Raw genomic sequence first — 20,592 nt, 5'->3', positions numbered from 1 at the left:
CTGGTTACCCCCCAACGCTGGCCCCCTAGCCTTGCTTTCCCCAGCTCTGTTCCTGGCTCCCAGCCCCGGCCACCCTGGGCAACCCGGCCCAGCAAAGACCAGGCTGTTTTGGAAAAGTGCAGGGAGGTGGCAGAATGTGCGGTCTGTGAGTTCCCTCCAAACTGGCGCCCCAATCCCTGGACAAACAAGAGTCCATGTTTGCCTGTTCACAGCGGTCTGTGTTCTCCTTCCAGGCTGGGAGATCCCGAGGGTAGGCGACCGTGTTGGGGACGTCATTGACCCACTGGGCCCATGGAGGAGAGGCAAGGACAGCCCGGGTGATGACAGGGCCAGCCGCCTGCCCAGCTGGGCCTGCCTACCCCAAGCAGGGTGGTCAGGCTGAGGGCAGCCCAGGGACCATGCTTTCATTGCCTCGGCTGCCACACGGGGCATTCCACCAGGAGGGATGGAATTTACTCTCTGGAAAATGACCGCCTTTCTTGGCGTGACTCCCTGCAGAAGCTGGGGCTTTTCACTGCTTCTCAGGATGCTGGGGGCCTCTGTCCAAGGGAGCCCCTTGGAGAGGGCATGTGCGGGTGGGGCAGGCCACCAGTACTACCTTCTGCTTTTTGTGGCTTTAGGAAAGTCCCCCTGCCCCTTTCCCCACCCTGGGGAGAGTGGAGGATGGGGGCCGTATCACAGTGCGGAGGAGAGGTGAGGCAGAAAGGACACCAGAGCAGGTGAGCTGGGGTTAGGATTGCTGAGCATCCTGCTCTGGTGACATTGCTCTGATGCTGGGTCCTTCTCTTCTGGGTGGCCAGGCTCTGAGACCTCGGCAGAGTGAGCCCCTACACCTCAGGGTGTGCCTGGGCCAGGGTGCTCTGAGCTGAGGTTGGGTCTGACTTGACTGTATGGAAAAGAAACGTTGCAGCCGCAAAAAGGCTCTTCTCAGGCCAGCTCAGGGGTGGGCCTTCCCCCTCAGGCTGTGGGGATGGGACCGGGGCAGGGCGGAGGCTGGGGCCAGCCTGGCCATGCTGTGGCCTTTCCTGGTTCCCAGTGTGCAGCTCCAGGGGCCAAGGCTCTGTCTCTCATTGCCCTCCCTCCCCAACCACAGCCCCTCAATCCCGGGAACCATCTGGGGTTTTCTCAGCACTGAAAGCTTGCCCATCACAGGTCCTCGCCTCAGGCCTCTGTGATAGGCTGTGGCTCTTTCCATGAAATGTGATCATCGGTGAAAGAGGACAGGGTTTCAGTCCTCAAATAGGCCTGGAGAATGCTGCAGCCCATGTTCACCCCACACTCTACTACCCCTGAGGCTACACATCCTGTGGCTCAAGGTTCTGACAAGGCCTGCAGGAGGGGAACCAGGATGACTGTGTTTAGCCCATTTCCCAAACTCATTTGATCATGGAATCTATGTGATCCCACAACACCCGTGAAACAGGCTTTGAGAAGTGCTGGCATGGGACGCGAGGCCAGACGTCAGAAGAACTGAATTCCGTGCCCTAATTTGTCACGTGACTGTGAACATCAGTGTCCTCGCTCAAGTTAACAAGACAGACTCAGAGCTCTCAGTCCGCCTGTCCAGCCCCGAAACACCTGGCACAGCCAGCCATGGCCACACTCGGAGCGTCCTCCCAGCTGCCCCTCCCCATATAGGCTGACCGATTCTTTCTCCTTCCCCAAAGAACCTCCTCCTCCCAGGACTCTGTCACAGATCTCTGTGCCTGCACGCAAGGAATGGCGAACTGGCCTCATGGGACAGTTTTAGGGAAGAACTTTCTAACTGACAAGGTGGATGGGGCGTTGCTGATGTGAACACAGGTGGTCAGGGAGGACCCTTTCAGTAAGGCTGAGAAGGCAGACAGCAGAGAGGCAACGGAGACAAGGGCGAGTCCCCACGGTTTATTATAGAAGCCTATAAAAGAGCCACATTGAGTATTTCCAAAATCACAAAATGCACAACATTCATTTTTTTAATATGCAACATGGAATATTATATACAGATTAAAACCACAACAGCAAAAACACTCACACGGTACCAGTTTCATATCAAAACAAAACACACAAGTGCTTTTTCAATATTAAAATGACTGTGATAAAAACATATTAATATTTTGAACCATGTTTACAATAGAGCAAAATTCATATTTTACTAAATAACAAATATTTAACAGCAAAAACTTTATACTAAATATCTATTTTGAATTATAACAAAAATAGTACTTATAATAGTTTATAAAGACAGACACAAAATTATAACATTTATGAAAAACATGTTTGTGTATAAAATAATATTATACCATCTGGGCAGGGTCACGGTGGTGCCCAGAACACAAACGCCAGCGCCCAACATCGAAAGTGCTTCAATCTGCAAGCCCGTGGCAGGAAGAGTTTTGTGGGGTTTTGTCTTTTTAAGGTCAAGTTACAATAGTTAGGGATGATAAGTAAGAAACATCACCCATCTAACGCTAGCTCTATGAAACACACACGCACACACACAGACGCGGGAATCTCACCAGAGAGCTGAAAGGAGGGACCAATTACAACACAGGGGTCCTGTCAGCCAGCCAGAGCTTTCTTCGGCTCTCTTCTCATTGCCTTTGATACCCAGCGGGGCAAATGATCCTTCTTTCCTCCCTCACAGGAACCCCCCTCAGCTTTTCCTTCTCTGCCCCCTACCAGGCTGGCCACCCCCAGGCAAGGCCCCTGAGACCTCCCAGCCCCATGCCTCCTGCCCGTCACCTGGACCAGACCCAGTGGGCTTGTTGTCTGAAGTTCCACTTACTGCTCTCCTGGATACTCAGTCAAAAACAATTGGTTTAGGGCCAGCTGGATCAGTTTAAAGGCAAATGAACCTTCCGGACACTCGTTTTGTGTTGGGGGAATGGGTGGATACAGGTTCAGGTGCACCATGTAGCTATGTTGCAAGCTTTGACAAGTCTACCCATTCCGGCCTGTTTTTCAGGATTGGGGATGATCAATTTTGCCAATAATGTCTGTTCCACACTGTTTTTTAGTAGTGGAAAAGTAGGAAATAAATGCAACATCTGAGACTCGGGGATTGGAGAGCAGTCTGTGTGGTATGGGCCCATTCCTATAGTCTATCGTCAGGGTGGCAGTGAGTGGGGTCAGGGTCAGTCTGTGGGGCTGCCTACGGTATGTGGTTGGAGGGAGCCGCTGAGGTGCTCACAGCAGCAATCGGGGACTGGCATGTCCTTCATTCTTCTGTTTTTGATTTTCTTGTAAAGAAGATTCATTGCTTTTACAAAACCAAATTGGTTTTTGATGTTTCAAAAACCAATAGAGAAACACAAAAGTAAGGAAAAATCTGAAAACAGACACAATTGCTTAGAGACTCACCAAAGGCCCCGACACCATCCCCAGGAGGCATCCCGAATTGCCAGCACTCAAAACGCCAGTGGTAGGAGCTACTTCTCTTTCACCCAGTCATCCCGACTGGCCAGTTTTCAACCCAATCCCCCTGACAAACTGCACATAGCCGCCTCGTCAGCTCTAGCTGCAGCAGCCTTCCCGCAGCTGTCCGGAGACCACACGGCGCCCTGGAGTCAGCTCCGAGGCAGAACTGCCGCTGCGCTCACCTCCCCCACGCTTTCGCCTCTTCCCCACCCCTGAGCTGGGCTAAGCAGACAGTGGCATAGAGGTGGAAGGGACTTCAAGGACACCTTTTTCAGGGTGGAGGGCAAAGGGGGAGGGTTAAGGAAGGGAAGACGGAGGCCCTGGCTCCCCGTCAGAAGAACCCGTATCCTTCCCCAAACTGATGCACTGGAGTCAGGGGCACTGGGGTGAACAGGGGCCAAGCAGGAAATGGCGGCCGCCTCCAAATCTACCTGATCAGGGTTTTTGACAGGAGAGGGAGGAGGCAATGGGCCATGTCCCATCTCCACCAGGGACAAGGCAGAGGCACTGGACTTCAGCCCAGGAGTGAGTCTCCAAGATTAAACCCAAATAATGCCTGGAGCCAGGGAAGGCTTTCAACCCTAGGCCCGGGGGCTGGGTTTGACCAGAGACCCCTTCGTCTTCACTCACAGAAGTCTCACCAAGACAGCTGGAACACAGGCTAGGGCGTGAAGGGGAGGAGATGTTCGCTCCAGACCCCAGCATCCCCAAGATTCTCTATCAGTGAATAAATATGGGGGCAAGTAGCACACGAGCCGTGGGCCTCAGGCCCGTGTGTGTAACAGGGCCCGGTTCAGCAGGGGATGGGAAGGTGGGGGTGTCAGTGCACCTGCCCAGGGCCACCAGGGAGGATGCTGGGGAGACAGGGCCTGGGGCTCCTTTGCCCCAAGGTCGGAGGACAGAACAAGTAGCAGCAATAGGTGATTTCAAATGTTCAAACCGGTGAGGCAGGGTGGGAACAGGGGCACAGGGAAGGGCAGTCTCCAGGTTGGAGGCAGCCCCCACCCCGCCAAGGTTGACTCCGGTTCTGCTACCCAGGATGCTGCTCCTGGGCAGATGCAGTGGGGGCGCAGCAGAGGGAGGCGCTGAAGAGTGCACCAAAGGGGGCACTGCTCTTCCTGTCCCCGGGCTCCAGCTAAAAGGGTCCAAAAGGAACGGAGGGAAGGGAGCATTTCAGAACATCACAAGAACACTGTAGCACGCGCTGACACCAAACACTGTCACGGGCATGCAGAGCCCCCGCCACGCCCTTCCCAGGGGCTGAGCTGGTGGGAAATGGGGAGTGGCTGGAGGGAAGCGGGAGCCAGAAGTGGAGCACCACCCTAGGAAGGATGGGGCCCACTGGCTTTGGGTAGGGTTTGCCAGGGAGGGGGAGCAGGGAAGGGCAAGTATGGGGGCCGCTTGCCCTCCCCATTCCGGCCCCCCTCCCACACACAGGTTTCTACCTCCCACCACCGCCACCCCGCTGCCTGGGCTGGGCTGAGGCAGGTGGGCCTTGGGTTAGACTGTGGCGCTCAGCATGGCCTCTGTCTCCGGCAGGATCTTGTTCTGGTTGGAGTCCAGGCCAAAGAACTTGACGCTGAGGCCGTCCACGGGGTGCAGGACGGGGACCAAGGTGATGCGGGGGAAGGTCCGCGAGGCCAGCTCAAAGCGGCTGGTGCTGGCCAGCTCCACCGCCAGCACCTTCAGGAACAGCTTGGCCAGGTGCTTGCCCAGGCAGGTCCGGACACCGCCACCGAATGGGAGGTAATGGAAGCGGCCGTCCTTGTCCTCGCTCCGCGCCTGGCTGAAGCGATCGGGGTCGAACACATTCACGTCTTTGAACACAGGCGCTGTGTCGTGGGTGTCCCGGATGCTGTACATGACACTCCAGCCTTTGGGGATCTGGAAACCCTGGAGCAAGATGGGGGCCGAGGAGCGGGTGGTGAGAGCCGGAGTAACCCACGGAGGGCCCAGGACTGCCCCTGCCTGCTCAGCCCCAGATGTTCAAGACCTGTCTCTTCCTAGAGACACCCCACTGTGGCCCCCCAGGCCTGGCCAGCCAGCCCCACTCAGCATGTTAGTCCAAGCCCTTATCTGTAGATGTGCACACGCGACTTCACATATAACACCCGACTTGGCTTCATCTGATGCATTTGGGGCGCACTTCTCCCATGAGACTGAAAGTAAGCACTGTTTCCCCATCAGGCCTGATGTCCCTGAAATGGAGGCTGGTCTCCCGCCTTGCCCCTATCCCGGTGCCCCCGCTCCCCCATCGCCCCCAGCTCCACAGGCCCAGCCTCTCTCACATCGAGCTCGAAGGTCTGCAGCACAGTGCGGTAGCCCCCGGAAATGGGCGTGAACAGGCGCATGACTTCCTTGATGACGCAGTCCAGGTAGCGCAGCCCGCTGAGCGTGTCCAGGCGCAGTGTGCCCTCGCAGGGGCAGCCACCGCTGTGCAGGATACCATGAGCCCGCAGCTCCTCCCGCAGCTTCTCCAGCACGGTGGGGTGCTTCAGCAGCTGCATGATGAGTGAGGTGCTGGCGCTGGCCGTGGTGGCATAGGCCGCAAAGATCAGCTCCAGGGTCCCGTCCTGCACGGCACAGAGGAGAGGCGTTGTTGGAGGTATGGGTTCAGCCAGGCAGGGGCTACCCCATTCGGCCAGTGGCCCGTGTGCCCAGGTCATCTGTGCTGGGCCCTGCCTGGTTCCTGCAGTGAATTCTGCTTCCTCTGAGGCTCATGTTGCCAGAGCATTAGTGTCACGATGGACACGGGGGTCACAGCCAGTTCCTGGCTGGGCAGAAGACACAACTGCTGTGACCCAGGGCAGAAGCACTGGCCTCCAGTCCCTTGGAGTGGGGCCACTTCTCACTCACTGCTGGGTTCCTGGGCCAGCCCCACGGGCCTGATATGCAATGGGCTCACAGGAGAAAAAGAACAAATCCCAAGGAGCAAGGCCCTGCGCAGCGGGTGTGCATGTGCGTGTGTGGGGGATGCAGCGCCAGCCCCTTCCTCCATTGCAGGAGGAGGACATTCGGTGGGTAGTCAGGGGAGCCAATGGGGTCTGAGAGGCAGCCTGGGGCCACAGCCTGGGGCCACTCCCCTGGAGACCTGGGATAAGGCTGAGGGGAGGTGACCTCCTGAGGACCTGAAGACCCTGCCAGGGCTCTCTGGGGAGCAGGACACCAGGGCCATGGGTTCCCCACAGAAAGGCCCCAGCAGGCCATCTCATAGCAAGCCCTGCATTTTACAAATGTGAACTCTGGGCCCAGAGAGGGGAATGAAGGGACCTGGGTCCATTACTGGCCATGGTAACGCCCATAAATCACAAAGCTTGTTATAGTGGAAAAGCCACTCTGGCTCTTCCTAGCTCCCCAGGAAAGAAGTTGGAGCTAGAATATGGGGAGGCAAAGAGAGTGGGCAGGGGAGGCTGCAGCGAGCGTCCGTGGGCAGCCGGCAGCAGAGGGGGCCTGCAGAGCCCAGGTGGGGGTGGGTGAGTGAGCCCTCCTCCGGTGAAACATCTGTCCAAAGCAGGGCAAGCGGGCCCTGCGCGGAGCACAGCCGGGACCACCAGGGGCCGGGGGGGGGGGGGGTGGGAGGACGTGCAAAGTGCCAGCAACCTGAAAAGGCTGGGGGTGGGGGAGGAGACCTTGCATCCAAATCTCCCCTGCTCTTCCTCAAGGGCTGAGGCTGACGACAAGCAAGTGGTTTCCCCTTGTGGGCCTGCATTTCCCTAGATGGCCTCCCAGGGATATTGGGACTAGGAAATGAACCGAGATCATTCCCAGGCCTGAGCTCCCTGCAGGCCATGGGGAGAGAAGGGAGGGCACCCCTTGGCATCCTGCAGAGCAGGGGCGGGGACACAGACTTCGCTTCCGGTTTCGCGGTCTCCAGCCACTGCTCAGAAAGCGTGTGTGGGGCCAGACTACAGGGGCTAGAAAGAGCAAGGCACATTTCCACCCAGGGAAAGCTCAGAACGGAGCCTGGGTGCTGGTGCTGCCAGCGAGGGGCACATGCCCACCCCACCTTCAGCTCCTGCATGGTCATCTCCTTCCCGTGCTCCTTGCTGCTCTCAATGAGGAGGTCCAGGGCGTCCGAGTAGTCCTTGCCCTGCGTGCACTGCAGCTTCTCCCGGATGGCCTTCTCCAGCCCCTTCTGCAGGGTCTGCCGAGCCTGAATGCCCTGCGGCAGGAAGGGCTGTCACTCATATAGAAGGGCAGGCTCCCATCCGAGCCTTGGGACCACCAGGGATGACTCCAGCCTCCTCCTACCCCACGCTGACACCTCTCCCCTTTGTCCATGTGCCCTGTGCCTAGGTGCCCACTCAGGGGTCAGGTCAGCCACCCATCCCCAGAGAGGGGGCTCATGGATGCTCCTGCTCCTCTCCTCCCAGGCCCTGGGTGCTCACCCGCCGATAGCCACTGAAGGGCAGGTCAACAGGCAGGGAGAAGACATTCTCCACGAACTGCTGGTAGACCTCAAATAGGTGCCCAAGGTCCTCCTCGGGGATGCTGAAGCCCAGCAGCACCCGGATGGCCATGCGGAAGGTCAGCTTCTGCGCCTCCTGGTACACGTTGATGGCCTCGGGGTGGCTGCTCCAGGCACGCAGTGTGTCCTGGATCACCAGCTGGATCTTGGGCAGGTAACTCTCCAGGGCCTCGTGGCTGAAGATCTTGGAGAAGACCTGGAAGGCAGAGAGGCAGGTGGGTGAGCTGATTGGCACAGCCCGCCCCGGTCAGCCCCTCACTCTGCCTGAAGAATGAATGTGACCAAAGAGAACTTCAGCTTCCACACAATAACAAAGCTTTGGGAGCTGGGCAGGCCAGCTGCCAGCAAGTCTTGAGGGATGTGGCTTGTGTGGGGCACAAGTGGCAGCTGAGCGGGGAACCACCCTTCCATTGCAGAAGCCCATTTCGGAATCCCAGGACACAGGATGGAAGTGCCTGGGAGAAGTGGAGCACAGTCGTTGGACTGTACAGGGAAGTAGGGGAAGGCCATCGGGCGATAGCTACTCCACGGGGGACAGCAAGAGAGCCTGAGACTAGACCTCAGGCAGGACTTCCTGGGAACCAAAATTGTCGTCACTTGCTGGAAAACACCTACTGGGTGCAGATTCTAGTAAGTTTATTAACAGCTGTGCCATGAAAAGGTCTTCAGTGTGGCCAGGTCCAAAAGCAGCAGGGGAATGGGGACAATGGCTTTCCACCCCCAAAGATCACAAAGACAACCAGAAGCCCTGTGACTTCCCTGCATCTTCCAGGGCCACTGTAAGGAGGCAGTGAGTCCTGTTCCCACCTCCCCGTCTTCCGTCCTCCCGGCTGCCTGCGCAGCCCCCCTTGCTGCCCTCCTCACCCAGGACTCCCCCGCACATGTTTTCATGTGTGGAGGAGACGGGAGCACGTTAGTTTATTTACCGATAGCCTGTGGGTCTCGCTCATAAGCAGCAACCTCCATCCCACCAGAGTTCAGATGAGAAGGGGGAGCACCCCCGCTACCAGCACCAAGCAAAGGCTGGGAGGGGAGGGACAGTGCGGAAGCGGGAGCCCCCCCACCCTACCCCATGCAAACCACACACACGCGCCGCCCTCCCCAACTGCCCCCCAAACACAACCACCGCACAAACTGTAAATGTGAGAATTTCCCCTGCAGTCAGCTCAGGGAGGAAAGGTAACATTTTCCTGGCCTGGGCCCTGCATGGCTAATGGGAGGGCTGGTTTGCAGAAATAACAGTGCTGGCCCTTCAGTGGCCCAGCCAGGCATTCACAATAGCACTTTCATTCCGAAATTCCCGGTGGAGGGAGGGAGGGAGGGCAGGAGGCCGGCAAGGGGCAGAGAGGCCTGCACTGTTTGGGGCCGCTCCTGCTACAGAGGGACAGCAGAGAGGTAGAAGGATGATAGGAGGTCGCCTAGATCAGCCCAAGTCCAGATGGGTCATTCACACCTTGCCCAGTTTTGGGGGTCCGAGGGAATTTCCAGGGGACTCTAACTGCTGCCTCCCTTCAGAGAGTGATGGATAAAGGCAATGCTTGTTTGCTTCAACCCCCAACCCTCATGTCCTTAGGATTCCAGGTTCAGCCCTTGGACAAGTGAAGGGTCTTGGGGGAATGAGAAGGGGCACTTCTTCTAAAGCCCAGCACTGGCCAGTGAAGGGCCCCTTACAGACAGCAGAGAGCCACAGGGTGGGCAGACAGCAGCACACAGGAGGGGAAAGTGCATCAGGAAACAAGACGGGGACAGGAAAATCACTCTGCGGCTACCAGGCCTCCATGGCAGGACAGGGAGGCCAGAGGTGGGACAGGGAGGGCCAAAGAGGTCATACTTGGCCCAGAGCCAGCCAGCCCAGGACGGACTAGGTGTTCTGTCATGGAGGGTGCAGGGTAGGGGCTGGCCAGGGCCCCCAGCACATGGGAGACCTGGTCCTCCTGCCTCTCACCCCGTGCCCTGGAGGCCACGTCCACCAGGCCCAGTCAAAGTAGAAACTGGCGGGCTCTAAGATGCGGTGGGGTGCCAGGAAAGGGGCTGAGTTGTAACTGTGCATCATCCAGCAACTTCCAGTGTGATCATAGCCAAGTGGCTACCCGCTCCCCCAAGCCTCAGTTTCCTCATCTGTAAACAGTGAGGTGGAGCCAGGAGGCCTCCCTTCAATCCACTGAGCACCTGAACAGCAGCCCCCACCTGCCCCGAAGTAGATGCTATCCCTTCCAAGCGGCCCCGAACTTGTCAACGCTCGAATCCCCTGGAGAGTGCCTTTCAGCCCCCCACACACACATCCCATGTGGGCTACAGTGGCCCAGGAGGGGCCATCCCAGGGTTTAAAAAGGGGGAGCACGGAGGGCCCACACCTCACCCACAGACAAGCCCTGCCTTGTCCGGTGGGGTCCGTTGCCTGCGCCCTCTAGCGATGGCCGGTTGAACTGCTCCTTCCCAGGCCTTGGGGGCCCTGGAGGGCAGGCAGGGATAGTCTAGGAAGAGAGAAGGGCCCAGGGACTGACCGAAGGACTCCAAGGGCAGGGGTCCACACCTGACCCCTGGAGGGAAGGGGTCCATGGGCAAGGCCAGGAGCTAGAATGAGCCGGAAAAACCACTGCCACCCGGCACCTGCAGGCCCCTGGGGCTGGGGCTTCTAAAAGGAAAGTGAAGGCAGGACCAGGACACTGTCTCAGCCAGTGTCTGACTGGCTGAGTGACAGCCGGCAGGCCGCTGCCCCTCCTGGAGCTGTTTCCCGGCTGGGTTCATGAGAGGCCTGACTGGCTGTTCTGAGGGCCTGTCCGCCAGGCTGTCCATGACACTCCTCAGAGCTCACCGTGAGGTGGAGAAATCCCCCAAATGAGAATCCCAGCAAAGGTGGGTGGAGGGCACACTGGCCCCGAGGGGCTGGGCTCAGAGGTCACCAGGTCCATGCCCCTGCCTCTGGCCCAGCTGCTCCACAGGCATAGGGGCCTCCCAGGCCCTAGGAAGCCTCCAGGGCCTCATCCCTGGGTCTGTGCCCAGGTGTAACAACGCAGGCACTTTTCCCAAAGCCAGGGCAGCTCTGAAACCACCACCTGCCACAAAGGATGGGCGGAGGCAGAGGCGCAGGCTGGGGCAGAGGGCGGTCAGGGCCGCGTCAGGGCGCGCTGGGTCTGACGCCACCGCCTGCTGGGGTCAGGACTCGGGCATACTGGGAAGGTGCCGGGGAGCGGCTCCCTGTGAAGAAAGGAAGGGTTCCCGGCCCAGAGCTACTTCCCTGACCACAGGCATAGCAGGAGCCACGGCTGCTTTGTTTCCTTCTGGGGCTTCCCTCGGAATTCCCAAAAGTCAGCCAAGAATGCCGGACAAAGGTCACTGGGAGCCAGCCCAGGCCCAGGCCAAGCCCTGCAGAGGGAGTGGCAGGTATGGACTCCCCACCAGGGTTGGTGCCCGGGGAGAGCAAGGGTACTGTCACAGGAGACCAGGAGCACCCATCCAGGTTTACCTGCTGCAGCCTCAGAGGCTTGGGCAGGAGGGAGGAGGGCAGTCGCCTTGAGGGATGGCTTTGGGCAGCTCCCCTGCCAAGCCCCCAAAGACACAATAGGCTCCGGAGTCCACCCCTTGGTTCTCTCCCTCCCTCCGGAGTGGGCGCTGATCCCACAAGGGTCTAGGGGCACCAGCAGGGGCTCGTGAAGGCTCAGATTCCCTATCATTGTTTCTACAAATGCATTCTCCCCAAGCAGGCCTCCTCACCCCTCCTGCCTCTCACCCTGTGCCCTGGGAGGGGAGTCGCTTTGTGAACCCCCATGGCCCTACGGGCCGCACTTGCTCAGCCAGATAGCCTCCCCCTTCTCTGCTGGCAGGTGTGGACAGATGGACAAATGGATGGGCAGCAGGAGCGGGTAGAGCCGGAGCGGGGACCCACTGCCCAGGCCAGTGACTCAGACTGGGAGGAATGGAAGCGGCTGCCCAGGAGGGGTGGGGGCCTGGGCAGGCCACCCGGCCAAGCCACCGGAGCCTCGGCCTGCGGAGTGGAAAGAATAACAGAGGGCAGGCAGGCGCTGAGGCAGCCGTCCACACAGGGGTGACGCCAAGGTGTGTACTTTATATTCAAACAAGGGGGGTAAGAGAGGACGTCATCTTCCCAGCTGCCTGGCTGCCTCAGCTTCACCCTGGCCCTGTGGAAATGCCAGGCAGCTTCACCCAGAACTGGAAATGTCCAATCCGGGTCTGTGGGGCTGGGCACACTCAGCCCCTCTGGTTGTGGGGAGGCTGGCCCAGACCCCCAACAGGCTCCAGCGGTTGGAGCAGAGCGCCTGCCCCTGATTTGACTCCAGCTGTGATCATCTCACCTGGAGACGTGCTCCCCACTGCCCTAACTCTTCCACACATACCTACAGCACAAGGGGGGCAAGGTGGGGAGGGGCGGGCAGCACTTGGCAGACACCTGCCAAGCCACAGAATCTGTGATTTGCCCAGCCGCTCTTACCTCTCCCGCTTCCAGATGCCACAAACCCCGCCTTAGAAAGCCGTGGATGGGGAGGGGCCTCCCAAGGTCACAGTCCAGAGCGTGGCTGGCCACACCCACCAGAGGCCCTGAACTCCCTGCCTCCCACCACTCCAGACTCCATAGAGCTGCCCTCTGCCAGCCCTGGTGGGCTCTGAATTTATCCAAGGGTCCTGAAGGGGACTGTTCTCTACAGTGAAGTCCACTCTCAGGGTGAGGCCAGCTGTCCCCGCCACTTTGGTGTGATCCTGGCATGTCTCAGGGCCCCGCAGTTGCTTCCTTTTAGGCTTAGGGAACCCAGGACAGATACAGCAGCCAGCCTGGGGGGCTCAGGGCCAGGGCAGACCCCACCAAACCTTCCCACTCCCCGCCAAGGCCACCTTCATCTTCCAAGGCTGGGAGAGTGAGCAAACACATCAGTACCACAGCCTTGGACCCCTCCCTGCCTTGGGAGAAGGACACAGAAAGAAGGGACAGAGGGAAGGGCTGGCCCCCGCATCCAGGCCGCCCACCCACCTGCTGCCTGGCACAAGGGCATGCAGAGGGAGGTTCCCACTCCCAGGCGTCCTGGCAGCTGACTGTGGGCTCCCTCCCCCACTGACCTTCAGATAGATCCGCTGCTGCTACCCGCCCCCTCAGCAGCCCCTGTGCCCACCCACTGGTGCTACAGTAACTTTTGGGCGAAGGACTTGTGTTAGCAGAACAAAGGCGTTGTGCCTATGCCAAGGGGCTGGGGCAGAGCTCCCAGCAGCCGAGCTGCCTGGCTGTGCCACTGGCCTTCCATCCAACACAGGTTGGACCTTCTGCCCTGAGCTGAGCCTGGTGGACATGACTGTGTGGCCAGAGGTTGTGCCTTGGTCCAAAGGCCTCCGAGAGCCAGGTGTGGGCTAGCCTTCCCTGGGACCCCATAACCATGGGTCCTCCTGGCACCGTCCTCCTGCTGAGGCACCTCCTGGCCTCTCCATCCCACACAGACCCCAGGAGCACAAGGTTTCCAAGATAGGGCCAAAGTCAGGGATGGTGGATGGACAGGAAGGGTTTCTTGACTTCTACCTCCAAAGCCTAGTCCCCCACCTTGGCTTCAGGCCCAGAAGGCCCTGTAGGCAGGGATCTGGGTAGCAGGGGCAAGACTATCACTCCTGAGGTCTCCCCAGTTCAGCGGCTCCAAAGCTAAGTCCCTCCCCTGAAATACTCTCCAAGTTCCCTGAGGGTATCTCCAGGCCACTGTCTGGGGTGTCCTGAAGCTGCTGGCCTCTTGGTGCATAGAGGTCCAGTCCTATCTCCAAAGGAGAAGAGGAGAGGCCCGATCCTGGTGGGTAGGACTGGGCATAGGAAGCTTCTAGAATGATTTCCTAGCTCCTTCTCCATGTTTTGGACAACTGTCTCACCCCCACCTTCCTAACCAGACTCCATCTGCCCTTCTACAGCAATACTCCAGCCTCTCTACACACAAAGAGGGATGGGGTCCCTCCCCCATCCATCAGATATACCCCCAGGCCCTGGGCAGGGGAAGGGTAACCCAGGAGGAGGGAGTGAGTCTGAGGCCCTGGCTGCAAGGACACAGGCCTGGCTTCCAGAGATGATTCTGTTAGACTGGGCAAGACTTTCTGGACTTTTTCCCTGGAAACCCCACCCTTGCTGGCCCAAGACCACCAGGGCAGCCAGGGCAAACACCTGGAGTGCAGTGATGGCAGTGAGAAGCCCCCTCCAACACATCTGGTCAGACCTCCCAGAGGCAGGGTGGGCCACCAGCCCCAATGGAAACAGTGACGCTCCAGTTCCCCACCAGCCGGGCCCCAGCACACCTGGGCCCCACTTCCCGCTCCTACCTCCTAACCAGGCCAGTCCTGGCCCAGCAGCCCACACTGCAGCCAGGCCCCTAACTGCAGCATGGACCAGATAAAGAGGTGTTCGTGGCACCCAGCAGCCCCCACCTTGGCCACACTCAGTCCACCAGGCCTTGGGTTCAGCAGATGAGCAGTTCTCCTCAGGACCAACATGGATATTTAGAAACAGTGGCCCCGAGTGTCCTCCTAGCTTCCAGCTAGATTCTACCTACCCAGCCCCAGGACTTCCGTGGAGTTCAGTAAACTTAAATCATCACTTAGGGAGATTTAGGGGGAAGAATCCTTTCATCTGGCTGACTACCCATTTCTCATTCGACCCTCCCTGCCAACATGCCTCACATGGCAAGCATAAAACTGCTACACACAAAGAGGGGGCCCTGCATTTGGCTCTCAGGCCTCTGGCAGGATGAACCAGCTTCTGGTGACTCCCCACCCGCCCCCAGGGAGCTAAAGGACTGGCTGTTCTGAACAGGGAGCCATCACACCTCAGCCAAGGCTCTCAGTTTCTGCCCTGACCCCAGTCCCAGCCCTCCCCCTCCCTTCCCCCACATTCCTGGTCATCTGCGCCCTCCCTTCCTTCTCCCTCCCCTCTAAATGGACAATGTAGGCCAAAAAACCTTGGGGCTTTCCAGGCAAGCCCTTCCCAGCCAACACCTGGAGGCCCAAGTGCAAGTCAGGCCCAGGGTGGGTGGAACCCCAAGACAACACCCTCACCCCAAAGCCCCCTGCACCCCACACTCTGGTCCCGGCCACACCTCCTTCCTCACTGTCCACCCAGCTTCCAGCAGCCCCAGGCAGGCCGGACAGAGGAGGACTCTTCTCCCGGGCCCAGAGACTATTCCCGTGGACGCTGCAGTCGGTTGTTGCAGGCTCTCCCCGAAATTTTCTTTTGTCTCCTGACCTGGTTCAAGTCTCGTTCTACCGCTCTACGTTTCAGTGGCCCCTTCCGTGAAAAGCGGACAATAATACCCCTCTGACCAAAGCCTCTGTAAAGCAGAGCTCAGGAAGCAGCCATCTCCTTTGGAGCTGAGTCTCCGCTCTCCTCCCTCTTTGGAATGGGCCTGTGGTGGAGTCGCAAAGACTGAGGGAAAAATAACTGCCCAACACCTTTGAAAAACCGAGGCTTCATTGCGAAGCCTCCAGCCCCTCCCAGCCACTCCCCAGAACCCCTCTCCCGCTGCCCCCAGGCTGCGGTAACTGCTTCCAGCTAGGAGTGGGGCAGATTGAAGAGAGCACTTTGGGAGCCCGTTTCCAGTTCCTGAAATACACGCTGTACAAGGGAACGGGGTGGGGGCAGGGATGCAGCCCAGTCTTCTCGGTTTGACCGCTCCTTCTTTTGTCTGCAGTTAAGAATTACCCTTCACAGGCTGTTCAGAGAACGTCAAGTGCTACAGGATGCGTCTGCAAGTAGAGCGCTCCCCATCTTCCCCAAGACCACAGCATATGCGGCCCCTGACGGAGGGGGTCCGCCTCCCCACCTCCCCGGTCTGCCACCGCTCCCGGACGGGAAGCTGCCTCTCCCTTTCCTTAGGTTTCAAACCTGGGTGAGTCCTCTGACCCAATGGAAAAAAATGGAGTCGGGGAGGTCGCGCGGCCCCCCTCCTGGCGGCTTCGGGCCCGCCCGCCGGCTCGGCTTTCGGGTTACTGCAGTTCAAACAGCACGTGCTGCCCGCGCTGGTAGCCGAGCGCAGCCGGGAGGGGCGGAGGCCTGCCCCGTGCGCACCTCCTCCGCGCCTCCTCCAGTCGCTCGGGAAATCCAAGGGATAAACACCCACTTTCCCTTCCTCTTTCGGGGGGGTGGGTGCGCTTTGATCCCCGCTCGTGCCTCGCCTGCTCTCCCCCCGCCCGCCCTGCCCCCACGGCCCAGGCCGGTGCGCTCCGCGGCCCAAGGCTTGCCGCACCTTTCTTTCTCTGACCAGGCCCAGCCACGGCAGCCCACAAGCTGTCCCCAACCTCCACGCGCAGCCGCCTGCCCGCGCCTCCCTTCAAACAGCCTGTAGTGGGAAGGGCAGCTTTGATTTTAGAGTGATCGCTCTCCAGTCCTCGGAATTCCCTGGGAAATGTGGCGAAAAGGCGAACGCCGGCCAACTGTCCCGCCCTCTTCCTTTTCCAGCTCTGTGGAGCAAGGCAAGGACAGGCTTTGGACACCCCAGATCCCGCACGCTCAAGCTCTTCCAAGTCACCGTTGGTGGTGCCCACGGCAGTCGGCCAGCATGATAAGGGACCAAGAGGAGGGAGGCCGGAGCAGGCCCTGGATCCGGACTTGAGGCCTTGTCGGCGGGGAACTGCGGGATCTTCAAGCATGGTGTGCAAAGAGGGGCACAGATTCGGTAGGGTAACATTCCCCGGGCTCCAGGAACTCCTTGCCCCGAGGTGAGGGGAGGGAGTGCACGGAAGAAAGAGGACAGAGTTCTTACCTTGCGCTTGTTGCGGTGGATGTCGCCAATGGAATTGGACACCGTGTTGGGGCCCAGCAACATGCGCGTGCTGCGAGGCCACTCGGTGCTCACGAGGTGGTGCTCGCCCATGAGGATCTTGCGCACGTTCTCCGCGCCGGTCACGCGTATCAGCGGCCGCCCCAACAAGTGCGTCTTGAACACGTTGCCATACTTCTCCCTCCGCGACGACTGGAAGCCAGAACCCTGCGGGAGCCACACCCGGGTCTCTCTCAGGGTGCACTTCTGCAGAGGGCCCGCGAGGGTGGGGTGGCGGACCCCAACGCGGGGCACAGTCACCTGCCCCCTCTCCCCACCAAACACACACTCACACAGACAAGCACGCAGGTTTTATTTTTCAGAGAGTGCACAAGAACTGGGAAGTAGGGCCTAGAGGATAATAAATAATGCAAGGAGGCGGAGGCCCAGGGGCACCCCCAGGAGGCTGTTTTTTAGTAATGACTTTCGAGAGGAAAGAGGTATCCCGGACAGCTGGACCCGAAGCGGGAGTCTCCGCCTCCAACCCCCCCTCCCCCGCGCTCGGGAGCCTCTCGGAATAAATATTTCCAGGCTCCGGGCCACGGGCTGGCGAGACCCCGCGGGGTGGCCGCAGGCCAAAGATTATTTATAGCGGTAAGCGGTCGGTGCCCGAAGGCAGCAACTACAGATGGGGGTTGGAGTTTCCTCCGCTCTCCGGTGTGGCCCGCGCAGGAACCCGGCGGCCCTCGGAGGACTCTGCAGGGTGGGGTCACGGGCCGAGAGCCGCGATTTTCCTAATGCATTTTGCCCTGGAAATAACGGAGACCGACTTTGGTTGCCGCCCTGGAGTTTGGAACTCGAGCGCGGGGAGGGGCGGGACCGGGCAGGGCGACCCGCGCAGGTAACCAGATCCCCGGCTGTGGCGGCGCGAGCCGAGGATGACGGGGCCGGGGCCCTGCCGGGCTCTCGAAACGGCTGGCGGAGCCGGCCCGGCGCGGGTACCGGAAACCGTGGAGACCTCAGAGGGGCGGGGGCAGGGGCGTCCCGCTCACCTTTGACGTCGGCACTGGTTACCCCACCCCACGTTAACCCTTCTCCTGCCGGGGCAGCACCGGGCGAAAAGGGGAGGGGCGCCACCTGTCTAGCCGCCCCGCCTGCCAGTCCACCGGCGTACCGACTCGGGCTCCAGATCTACCTGGTCCTGCAACCCCGAGGGGACAACTCAGTCTCCCTATCCCGGGTTGGTCCCCTTCCTCACTTTTCTTTTTTCCACGGAAAACTATTCTCCAGCTAAACGTGCACACACCCCAGTACAGCCGAAAAGTGACTCTGCAGAACCCGGAGCCCTAATCACTTTTCCACATGCGCCTCCGGCCCCGGCGCGCTACGGGGAAGGAGCCGGGAGCGCCGGCGCAGCCAGGAGGGGGGCTGGGCCGCGAGAACGCTGTCCTCCTCCCAGGCTGGAGGACGGCGAGAGTTTCCCCCGCCGTGCAGCCCTTCTAGACGGCGTCTACCCCTTTAAGAAAAATCTAGGCGGAGGTGGGGTGCGACAGAGCGGGTGGTGAGGCGAGGGGTTCCCTCCCTCCGTCTGCTGTACCCGTCTCCCTCGCTCCGTCTCACTCTCCGTCTTTCCTGTCCTTCTTTTCCTCTGTTTTTCTTTTCTTTCAACACAAAAGTTGGGTTGTGAATTTTCCGAGGTCGCCGCCGCCTCGCCCCCACCCCCTGCCTCTGATCTGCCTAACTATAATTAAAGTGCGTTTTTTGTGGCATTAATAAAGAGTTATTTGTCTGCCGTTTCCACGGTCTTCACAAAGAGGACTTTCATAGGGGCGGCCGCTCGGGCCGCGAGTCCAATTTATACAAAAATGTTGTATTTTTAGCCCTGGGCTCTGTTTAGATGGCGCTCGGTGGAAACGGAGAGCCCTTGGAGGTCCCCCCGTAAAATCTGATAAATGACTCCGAAAAAATAACGCTGGGATTCAGAGGGCTCTCATTAACCCCTTAGGCGCTCTGTACACGTACCCCCTATTTCCCTCCCCCACGCCAGATCTAGGGCCCCGGGTTGGAGGGATGGGGAGGCGTAGGTTTCCTCCTCCCTAACTTATGTGCAGGTTGAACGCTGACCCCCAGGGGCTCTTGTGGGATTCGGAGAAAAGGTCATGGGAACCTGAGGGGGGCAGAGAGAGGTAAGGAAACGAAGTGGGGGTGGGTGGTGACAGACGGTGGATTCAGCAGACTGGCTCCAAAAGGCGGGAGCCGTTGCCCAAGTTATTTTATTTCCTAAATTCGCGGCCCAGAGCCTAGAGCACCGCTGCAGCTGACCCTTTAGGTGTGGTGGCGAGGGGAAAGGCTCTGGGGATTTCTTTGCGGGGGTGGGGGGGGATACTTCCATTGGTTGCAGGGACCCCCACCTCATTGCACTAACAACCGCAAAAAGAGATGGGCCAAATCCGGGACGTGGAAAGACCACAGGGCAGAGGAACTTCGAGCCCCCTCCCCGCCCCCGCTCCGCTGTCACTCGGCCCGGGGCAGGGTGAGTGCGTGTGTGCGCGCGCGCGCGAGCGCGCGGATTGCACGCGTCTGTTAATTTCAAGCCAAGCTTTCGCACCTCTAAACCCACAGGTCCCAGCGCTCACCTTTCGCTTCACCTCTCTGGTGGGGGGATTGTCAGTTTCAGGACATCCCTGCTTCCGCTAACAGAACAAACGCGAGTATGCACAAATACACCTCCCGCAGTTACTGCAGAGGCTCTCCCCTACCCCAAGAAGAAAACTGGTGTGTATCACATTGCAAAAGCGATTGTCTACCACTGGATGAGGTTAACTCTAGGTTAATCTCCCCATTGCCTACCTGGGTCTGGTCCCTGACGCGCCCCGCCCCCATTATCAGCAGCAGAGTGGGGTTGTGCTGCATCCAACAAGCACACACGCACTCTCTCTGTGGATCCCACATTCACCTCTCCCAAGTTTCCCTCTCCTGCCAAACTGTCCCCACCCAATAAGTAAATAGACCCTTTTCCCCGAAAGCCTAGAGCCCTGGCTTCTCAGGCTTCTCATTTTTCTTTGGGTTACCTTCTTCCTCTTCCACCACAAAACAGACACACCAGCGCGGACCGCGGACCAGGGCAACTGTACCTGGCGATGCCGACGGCGCCGCCGGAACACAATTTTAAATCGGCAGTTCAAGTTGCCACCAGCCCCCTCCTCTTCCGACTCAATTTTCGGCTCCCAGCGACACAGCCAACCCCAGAAAGTCGAGGGCGACTGGGGCTTCGAGCACCGAGGGGCGGCGAAAGCGGCTCAGGACCTGAAGCTCCCTCGGGATCGCGCCGCGCTGGGCGCCCCCAGGGCGCTCCACGCCCCCATGCCAGGCCAGCCGCGACCCAGGCAAGTCCATCTTGGGAGCCCCCTCAGGTCCGGGAACCCCTCTTACCAGCCCCCTGAACCTGCTCAGCGAGCGCCAGTGGTCCCGGAACCGCGCTGCCGGCGGGCTGGGGAAGCCTGGGCTGCTGCGGCAGAGAGGAGGGAAGGGGCGGGGCGGGGACCAGTGCCTTCAGGCTCCCGGCGCCCCCTGGCCGGCCCGCCGCTCCGTCCGCCCAACGCTCGCAGCTAGCGGACCCCGGAGAGCAGCGGAGCGAGCGCGCCCTTACCTGCAGCAGCCAGTGGCCGGTCTCTCCGATGAGCGGGAAGCCCATGGATCCCTTGGGGATGGGCAGCTTGCAGCTCTTGTCGCGAGTGGCGGCCCAGCGCAGCTGCCACAGCTGCTGCGACACGGCCAGCAGCAGCGTCACGGACACCAGGCACGCGGCTAGGGTGGCCAGCGCCGACACCAGCTCCAAGCCCTCAAAGAGCATGTTGGCGGCCGCTCGGGGGATTGGCTGTGTTGGCCGCGGCGGGGGAGGGGAGGGCCAGACGGGAGGGGACCGGAGCGGCGGGGGAGGGGAGGCTGCGGCCGGGGGTCCTGGCACCTCCAGCCGAAACAGAGAATGAGGAGGAA

At 59.8% G+C, this 20,592-nt stretch overlaps 1 protein-coding gene across 2 annotated transcripts; it reads right to left on the bottom strand.

The window, feature by feature from the left end:
• Positions 1–1,869: 1,869 nt before the first annotated feature.
• Positions 1,870–20,471, bottom strand: LOC105514063 (cytochrome P450 26B1). Of its 2 annotated transcripts, XM_011945179.1 has the most exons (6): positions 20,246–20,471; positions 16,600–16,824; positions 7,788–8,063; positions 7,406–7,561; positions 5,688–5,972; positions 1,870–5,292 (listed from the first exon to the last, which is right to left on the bottom strand). In XM_011945179.1, the coding sequence occupies exons 1-6, from the start codon at positions 20,447–20,449 to the stop codon at positions 4,900–4,902; spliced, it is 1,539 nt and encodes a 512-aa protein (XP_011800569.1). In that variant the 5' UTR covers positions 20,450–20,471; the 3' UTR covers positions 1,870–4,899. The 2 variants fall into 2 exon arrangements, with proteins under 2 accessions (XP_011800569.1, XP_011800570.1); XM_011945180.1 differs by lacking the exon at positions 16,600–16,824.
• Positions 20,472–20,592: the final 121 nt, after the last annotated feature.

The sequence above is a fragment of the Colobus angolensis genome, unplaced genomic scaffold (assembly GCF_000951035.1).
Source record: "Colobus angolensis palliatus isolate OR3802 unplaced genomic scaffold, Cang.pa_1.0 Scaffold24, whole genome shotgun sequence".
NCBI lineage: Eukaryota > Metazoa > Chordata > Mammalia > Primates > Cercopithecidae > Colobus > Colobus angolensis.
Note: the sequence above shows the minus strand (reverse complement) of the source record. Positions and strands in the feature narration are given on the sequence as shown.